General features: G+C 40.6%; 1 protein-coding gene across 1 annotated transcript in view; it reads left to right on the top strand.

Moving 5' to 3' along the window:
- Positions 1-7,999, top strand: part of LOC143034152 (uncharacterized) — a 27,247-nt gene extending 19,248 nt beyond the window's left edge. Inside the window, exons 2-3 of the mRNA XM_076200096.1 lie at positions 606-771; positions 5,969-7,999. Coding sequence (XP_076056211.1) covers positions 618-771; positions 5,969-6,153 — 339 coding nt within the window. The 5' untranslated portion in view covers positions 606-617 and the 3' untranslated portion in view covers positions 6,154-7,999. The remainder of the gene's footprint in view (positions 1-605; positions 772-5,968) is intronic.
- Positions 8,000-9,416: the final 1,417 nt, after the last annotated feature.

Here is a 9,416-nt window from a genome sequence, read left to right as displayed (position 1 = left end):
CGTATAATAGGTTTACAATCTCTCTTTGCAATATATGACGGAAAGATAATATATTTGGGGATTTGATAAATAAACATTGTCACCGAAGTCGTTTTCACTCAAACGAACTTTCAACTGTCATCGCTTGTGAAGCCCAGAGTGATGACCCCTTTAAGAATTTCCTCGACTTCTAGGACTCCATCTCCTTGGTGCAATATTGTCCTCAAGGATAGAAGCGCTAGTTTTCGTCACCGTACTCCCTATATACTCCCGTGGGAGTATAAGGACGAATACTTTACCAGTACATGCGGACAAGTAGGGGCAGTAACGGGTACCTGCATGGGAAGCTGCCCATTTTCAAATCCCGTCATCCCACTCGCCTCCATCAAGAGGTGCAACCTTGAGGGGCTGACACTCTGTCCCCGGACTGAGCTCCAATATTTCTATCTACTAACTTCAACTGTATTACACTTTTCCACGCATGGCACACTTAATGAAACTCAATGAATTGATTAATTGATTCTAGATGAGTACTTGAAATGATCAATCCCCACCCCGAAGATTCCTCCCAACTCCCCTACCATCTTGTTCCTGAAGAAGGTCAACAGAGTTCTTATCCTCCACAGGTGACGTAACGAATGACCCGTTGGGGCTCTGGAAGCCCCCAGCCGACTCCAAGAGAGACGACCCCGCGACGTTGGTTCGGTTGGAGCATGGCCCAGAAGCATCAATACAACCCGAACTCCATCGTTCTACTGATGGAGGAGGTGGACAAAGAACGGAGGTTCTTGGGTGAGTGGGGGGGTCAGAATGGGGGGGGGGAGTACACGCTACACACTCTCACTCTCTTCTCTTTCTTTACACTGTTTCGTCTATCTCTCTCTCTCCATCTGCTTTCCTCTCACTGCACTCTCTCTCCCTTCTCTTTCTTTACACTGTTTCCTCTCTCTCTCTCTCTCTCTCCATCTGCTTTCCTCTCATTGCACTCTCCCTTCCCTTTCTTTACAGTTTCATCTCTCTCTCGCTCCATCTGCTTTCCTTTCATGTAGAGCCTTGATCGGGGCAGATGGGTAGGGATGGGGGTGGGGGTGGGAGTTCGGAGAAGCCAGCCCAGGTCTGACGTCATTACTTAGACTCAGACATTTGGCCGAACGGACATATGGATAAACGAATATTTGGCCGAATGAAAATATTATTTTTTAGTTAAATTCCCAAAGAAATATTATATAATTATTCAAAGAAAAAAAGAAAAAACTGACAACTTACGGAATTCAAATGGAGTATTAGATTTTGTCATTCCATTGCCTCGGATCGTAGTTTCTTGCTTCCAAAGACGAGTGCTTGTGTGTGTGTGTGATCACAATGGTCTTGGATCACGTGTTCGACTCGTGATCGACAATTATTAACATCTCGGATGAGATCTCAGAGCTCGTATGACCGATCTATGTGTACTATTGTAACCTTACACGCACACACACCCCAACTCCTCGCCCACGAGAGTTGGAGTAACACCCCACAGCGCGGCGATACTGAAATTATTTCAGCCCTGGGCGGGAGTCGAACCCGGACCGCCGTAGTGGCAGGCGAGAACTAACCACAGGGCCACGAGGTAGGTGTGTGTGTGTGTGTGTGTGTGTGTGTGTGTGTGTGTGTGTGTGTGTGTGTGTGTGTGTGTGTGTGTGTGATGGGGCTTTTGATTCAGTGCAAGTAGGATCTCAATTATATACAATGTATGTTTAGGTGGCGGCACACGAGGCTAGCATGCTACTTGCTTTGAGTAGCAACGACTTCGGTTACCATATTCTAGACTAAGAACATCTCTTAAATGTGTCTAACATTCGTATTCTAGGTTTAACTTTTCTTAATTCGTTATTCAGCTTCTCACTGCATAACGCAAGAGCAATTTGACATTTGGAAATTTGAAAAACAAAATATCGTAACCGAAATAGTTTCTACTCAAACGAAGTAGCAATAGCAAGTAGCACGCTAGCGAGAAATGCCTAGTGTGCCGCCTTGATATACTGCATCGCAAGGAACAAAATTAGCATGTTGGGACTTGATTTAGAACACCCTCAGGCAAGACGAGATCTAAACCCAGTTTATCACCATTATCTAGAAAAGGGCGGTTCTTATATCACAACAGCATGTTTGCAGGAACCAAGCAAAGAGGGAGAGTGGGAGCAGTGGCGGCGCCAGGGGGGGGGGCTTTAGCCCCCCCAAAAAAGTGGCCAGCCCCCCATTAGCCCCCCAACTGAAATGAGCAAATTGAAAATTTAAAACACTCATTGAAATAATTTTATTAAGTGGAATTTTTAATTGCCAGGACTAAAGATTTGTCAGCCATCAGTGCTAGCCCAACCATTAACCCCCTCCCCTTCTGAAATGAGGATAATATATGTGTATTATCATATTACTATTGGCCCCCCCCAAAAAAAAAAATTGCTCAGCCCCCCCTTAGCCTCCCCAACTAAAAATTCCTGGCGCCGCCGCTGAGTGGGAGGGGTGGTGGGTGGGAGTGGAATTATGCCTTCTGACTTTGGCTGCCTCCCTTGTAAGAGAAGCCTTTGGTATATGTATGCATGTATTAATGGATACTTCTTCCATTTCGGCCTGTGCTTGTGGAGACAATTTCTGGGCTTAGGACGACATCACAAAATAAAATAAAAACTGTAACGAAAATATCGTAAATAAATATAAAACACTTTACACTTCACAATTTCTAAATAGCGACTGTTTCGGCGTCTACGCAAGCAAGTTCATGTTGGTTTCGTTTGGGCGGGGCTGAATAGTTCAAACAACCAACTGAGCAACGACTAATTTCAGTCAAATGGTCATTCACAGACATGACAGACAGATATTAGCACTTGACAGTAGAGGGGACTAATTTAAAATTGCTCATACAAGGCACAAAAAATCGAGATACGAAGATGGTTCTTCAGTGTAAGATGTATATCCGTTTGGAACTCCGTACCGGATCAAGTTGTATCTATCACAAATATGGAATCATTCAATACACAGACTTGGTAAATTTCTTTATGAGCTTTGCTAATTCTCCTCGTTACTTAGTAGAATATCAGCCTTATGTATTTTCCCTAGCTGCAATGATGCACTCTCCAGTCAATACTCAACCATTATTTGACGATTATTATTCCCTGTGGCTGGCGCATTTCCGGTATGCGTCTTCGTGGGCCCTTCCTGTACTCGAGTACAGACATGGGGAAGCTCATCAGGTACGAACAAAATCACTTCAGTAAACTTAAAAAAAATCATTGATCATATTTTTTAATCTTTAAATATATATTTTAAACTAGAAATAAAATAAGCAATTAGAAATTATTCGATCAAATGTCCGTCGGCCAAATTTCCGGGTACACAAAAATGTATGTATGCATTTATGCGAGTGGCACTGGTGATCTCTAAACAATAATACAAAATAATACTATCAATTAATATCAATAATACTAATATGATAATAATACAATACTTCTAATAAGGATAATACGGTTTAACGTCACACACTCCCCCTCTATTGGGTGGCTATAACGGTGCCCCTCACAGAGGGCTTTATAGCGTGGAATCTAATGAACCATGCCCTTCTTCCAATTTCACCAGTAGCAGGATTCGAACCACCCACACCACAACCTTCGCCCCAAGTTACGACGCCCTAACCCGCTCATCCAGCGAATTATTAGTTTAATATTATTGATAATAATAATAACAATAATGATAATAATAACGAAGGCACTATGGGAGGTTTTGCAGATATATGGGATAGGAGGAAAGCTGTTAAAAACAGTCAAGAGTTTTTACGAGAGTAGTAGAGCTTGTGTTAGGAATGGAAATGGAGATTGAGTGGTTTGAGGTAAAGGTGGGACTTCGTCAGGGATGTGTTATGTCGCCCTGGCTGTTCAACTTATACATGGATGGGGTGGTGCGAGAGGTAAATGCAAGGGTGGTGGGTCAGGGATTAGAGATGGTCAAAGAAAATGGAGAAAAATGGGAGATAAGCTAGTTGTTGTTTGCTGACGACACTGCGCTTGTAGCAGGGTCAGAGGAGGGATAGAGGAAGTTAGTGATATATCTTAGGAAGGTGTGCGAAAGAAGTTGAAGATAAATGTGGGTAAAAGCTGATGAGATGTAGAAGGGGAGAGAGTGGCAGCAGACTGGAAGTGAGTATCAAGGGAGAGAGACTGGAGGAAGCGGATAGTTTTAAATATTTGGGTGCGAATGTGGCAGAAAAGGGAGGAGTGGGGGTGGAGGTAGAATGTAGATTGAGAGAAGCGAGTAAATGCCTTGTGGATTAAAAAGTGTAATGAGAAATAGACATTTGGGAATGGATGCTAAGAGGAGATTGTATGAGATTGTAAGATTGTGCTGACAGCACTGTATGGGGCAGAAACGTGAAACATAAGAGAGGAAGAGAGAAGGAGTTTGAATGTGTTTGAGATGAAATGCCTGAGATGAAATGCCTGAGAAGTATGATAGGGGTTACTAGGCTGGATAGAGTGAGGAATGTGGAGGTGAGGAGGAGAATAGGGGTGGAAAGGGAGTTGTGAGATAGGGTTGATGAAAGAATATTGGGATGGTTTGGACACGTGGAAAGAATGAGTGAATAGATGTTAGCAAAAGAGGTGTGGAAGGCAGAGGTGGAAGGAGTGAACATGAGGGGTCGACCTAGGATGAGATGGATGGATGGGGTAAAAAGGGTTTTGGGAAAGAGGGGAATGTCTGTTGAGGAAGGACGGGAGAGGACAGAAGATAGGGGTGAATGGAGAATGATTGTGTATGGATGATGCTGTGATGCATGAGGGGGAGTGGGTAGGGGATGGGGGTTGAGGGAGTATGTATGAGAAATAAATTGACGCAGCCCGAAGGGATTCCTCCCTGTCTCCTTTCATGCAAGATCTAAGGATATAAGGTCTAACCACTTCCGACCGAATTTCGAGGGAGTTGGCGCAGCGGGCCCGTGAACGTCACCTGGTTGTTCAAAGTGGGGTTGGCGGGTCCTATAGCTGTCAGTTGAAGCTGGTCCGTCGTTCGAGAATGTCGTTGTTTTCGCTCGCACCGCTCCACGCAATTAGTTATATTCTGACAAATATTATATGAAATATATATATAAATATATATAAAATATTATAGTTCCTGTCTATATATATGAATATATAATATATATGATATATAATATATATATATAATATATAAAATATTATAGTTCCTGTCTTCCTTGGCGTTTCACAGTTTTCTTCAGTGTTTCACAAAGAGAAAACGGACCCAGCCTAATGACGTCAGAAGCTGCGCACAATAATTTAAACGGTCTGACCTGTATATTTAGACCTTGCTTTCATGCATGAGGGGACGGAGAGGGGGGGGGTTACCGAATTAATGAAGCGGCCTTACTGTGGATGTGCTGTGTCTTGCGACACTGCTTCTGACCCAGGGTAGTGGACAAGATGCTGGGATGACCCGTCATCCAGGAGGTGCCAAGATAAGGAGAGGAAGAGGGTAGAGGGGAGTGAAGTATGTAGGGGATGTAATGGGTTGGAGTGCTATGCCTTTGTCTTTTGACTACTCCCGTGTAAGGGGAAAAACCTTTGGTATAGGTATGTATGTAATAATAATAATAATAATAATAATAATAATAATAATAATAATAATAATAATAATAACAATAACAATGATAATAATAATAAATAATAATAATGATAATAATAATAACAATAACAATGATAATAATAATAAATAATAATAATAAAATAATAATAATAATAATAATAACAACAACAATAATGATAATAATAATAACAGTAATAATAACAATAATAATAATAATAAAAACAATAATAATTATGATGATGAAAATTATAATAACAATAGATATATTTGCTACGATTTCACATATGCTGCCCACTGTAATACTTGGAAGTGAAATACAGTGTTCTGATTACATAACACGTTGGTTTAGTATTAACACCGTGACCTCCTCCTACAGGCCTTTACCGTTTCCTTCGATGGGTCGTCGCCCTGATGTGCGTTGGGATGGCGGCTTTCCTCGTGGTCACTATGGTAACAGATGACGTCACACAGACAGCGAGGTCCTTGGTGGCCCGGTTCACGTCCTCAACAGGCGCTTTCTCCATCTTCAAGGCCAGGGGATTCCACGTGCCCGACCCCTGAGGAGGAACGGGTCTGCTGTGGGTGTGGCATGGCAGTTGATGGGTGATTGAATGGTGTGATAGTGAACTCCTTTGTCCCCCTCCCCCCCAAAAAAGTGACCTTGATTTTTATATATTTGTTTTTAGTGCCAGACCATTTTATTCATCTGAGAAGCGGAATTTGGCATAATGATAAATATTGTTATAAAGATATATGCTATATTATTGCTAAAATATATGCTGTAGCCTATATAACAGTGTTTGTCTAAAACGCACATTCTTCATTGGCCGGCAGAGGCGAAATCTCTGCGTATCTCAGTCGTATCAAGATCAGCATCGCTGAAGGATGCCAATGAGTGATTGCTAAAACCTACAAAACAAATAAATACATAAAATCATCAAATAAGTTAGCAAATGAATAAATATGTAAACAAACAAATAAAATAAAAAATATTAGCCATACCACCTCAATTATGAAGGGTTTGGAAGATTGGCAGGAAACCTCACCACCGTAAAATTGTCTGGCATTATTTGGAACAGAAATATTTGTAAAATGCGATGACACCGTGGAGTTCTAGTGTGCCATCCTCTCCAGATTTTACCCTAGCATATGACAGACGATACCATTCGGCTGAACAGGGGGTAGGGTGGAAGGAGTCGATTGGAGACATATGAAAGCTTTCATCAAGGCTACGTATCCCATAATTGACCCTTAAATCTCCTCCTCCCAGCTGAATAAAATCGCCTAGCATTAGATAGGATGATATATGTAGAGGGTGGCATAATTTACAGAGTTGATCCAAGTGTTAGCTGACGTAGACTGGCGAAGGGGTAGAGAGTGTGTTAGTTTTTATACAAGTATACGAATGTGTAGTAAGTGTTGCATATGATTGTACATTTCCATAATTTATATATTGGTTTATAGCTTCATGTGTATATTCTTGTAAAATGTATACTGGGCATGGAATTATTCTCTATGTCACTATTATACTTTGAGAAGAAAATAGGAGTTGAAATAATATCATAGCATATACCAAAGTTCTATAACAAATATTTAATATATGTATCTCATACAGTAATACAAACACCACGTAGCCATAAGCCTTGAGTCATGGGGGTTATGAAGAATGGGGGCGTAGAGCCCCAAAAGTCATTAACCCCCAAAAATAGCTAAAATGAAAATATACCAATAATAATAACAATGATCATATCAGTGCTTAATAAATAACGGAACAATAACACAATAAAACTTTATTGACGTCTGATCATGATTGACACTATCATGCAATAAAACTTAGTTAATTATATTGTGCACAAGAATTTCTAGTGAATATATACTGAAGAAGTCTAAAGAAGTGAACTCCCTTCCCTCTATGATAGAAATACCCCTCTCTTTAATGAATAAATAATAGAATAAAGTAAAGTTCTGGCTACAGGCCTATGTCCACTTTCCAAGCTTACTAAACAAGATATATTCTGCAGCAGGCTGCTTTGGGGGAATTGGTTTCAATTTCACTTTGCACAACCCAGGTCCTAGGTTCGCGGACAATTTATATGTTCACACAACGGCACAAGTTGATATATGGCCCATGTGTTCCTAGTGATAAATGTTGTGATATGAGTGATGGTGTACTTCATTTCCGTCGCAATGATTACCTCAGCTGTCCTGGCACATGAGTACTTGATAGTTTTGGCTGACTGGGCTATATGATATAGGAGTGTCTTCCGACTCGGCTACTTCCCTTATACAGGGGAAGTGCATTTGATGTGTGCATGCATGCAGCCATGCATGTGTGTGTGTACTGAGTAAAGGAAGATCTTTCTGAATGTAATGAATATTGCAGTAAATGGAGATGTAATATATATATATATATATATATATATATATATATATATATATACATATATGTATATATATATATATATATATACATATATATATATATATATATATATATATATATATATATATATATATATATATATGTCATTTGTACTATGAAATTCAGGTTGAGCCCATTAATGGTGAGATATTAGGCAAAGGGTTTTTCTTTACACACAACTGCTGTTATTATTTTATGCAAAATAATAAAATCACTTGCCACACTATGACAATTTTGTATTAATAAAATATTTCTAACCTTAATAATGTTTTGGAATCTAGTGGGAACTATGCCAGGTGATGGTCTTTCAAGACATACACCACATCATCATCTCCCTGCTGCACATCTTCAGAACCCATCAATGCCCTCATACTCATCTGGAAGTGCAACCCTGTGGACTGACACTTTATCTCTGAACCAGACCAAAGCTCAACTTAAACTATTTTTCCAACTTTTTATATGAGAGCTGACTGGCAACTGCACCACTTCTACTATTACGAGTCAGTGTCCTTGAAAGGGTCCAACATTAACAAGATGTGCTGTAGACAGTCGAACATTTCCCCCAAGAGAGATCTACGGGAGGGTCTAAGGACCATTATCAGCCACTGTGGAACTGTAGTCCCTACAGAGCTCTGACACATGGGCAACATGAGAACACAAATATCTTTTTCTAGACTTGGAATAGGCTTTGAAACGAATTAGCAACAGGAACCACAGATAGATTAGTGCTCCCAACTATTAAAGCTTAAGAAACAGGTTCATACCGAAATAAAAGTCTGGTAGGCCACATACTATACCAAAGAAAATTTTTGTAGGCCACATACTATATCAGCACATATATTGCTTTAATAGTTTGAGAGTGCTAACCGCGGCCAAAACTAAAGCAGAATGCACCGAGGAATGCGCCCAGCTCTGGCAACACTTGTGGGGTCCCATCACCTACTTCCCAATCTATTTACCTAGCTTCAAATTTATGGTTCCAAGTTTGTCTATATCATTGTTTCCAATTATCATAATCAGATGAGAGGAGGGAAAGGGTGGTAGAGGGGAGTGGAATGGGTGGAAGTGGGTACTGTATATGCCTTTGACTTGGCTACTTCCCTTATAAGGAAGAAAAAGCTTTTGGTATTTAGATAGATTTGAATTCAACTACACTTAACAAGCTAATCCCTCTGAAACTACTACATTCACACTTATCCCCTTTTCCCTTGTAAAGAGGAACTATACAGGCACTCCTCCAGCACTCTACCCTCTCTCCAGCAAACATTAAATAACCTCACCAGCCAGTCAACCATCACTGTACCTCCTTTTTTTATACATTCTGCATGGCATCCATCCAGACCAGGTGCCTTACCTGCTTTCATCATCTTAACAACTGCCTTCACTTCATCCTTCCTTATTT

This window comes from Oratosquilla oratoria, chromosome 17 (assembly GCF_046742065.1).
Source record: "Oratosquilla oratoria isolate Oo_2021 chromosome 17, ASM4674206v1, whole genome shotgun sequence".
Lineage (NCBI taxonomy): Eukaryota > Metazoa > Arthropoda > Malacostraca > Stomatopoda > Squillidae > Oratosquilla > Oratosquilla oratoria.
The sequence above is the reverse complement of the archived record's forward strand: the minus strand, read 5'-3'. Positions and strand labels throughout refer to the sequence as shown.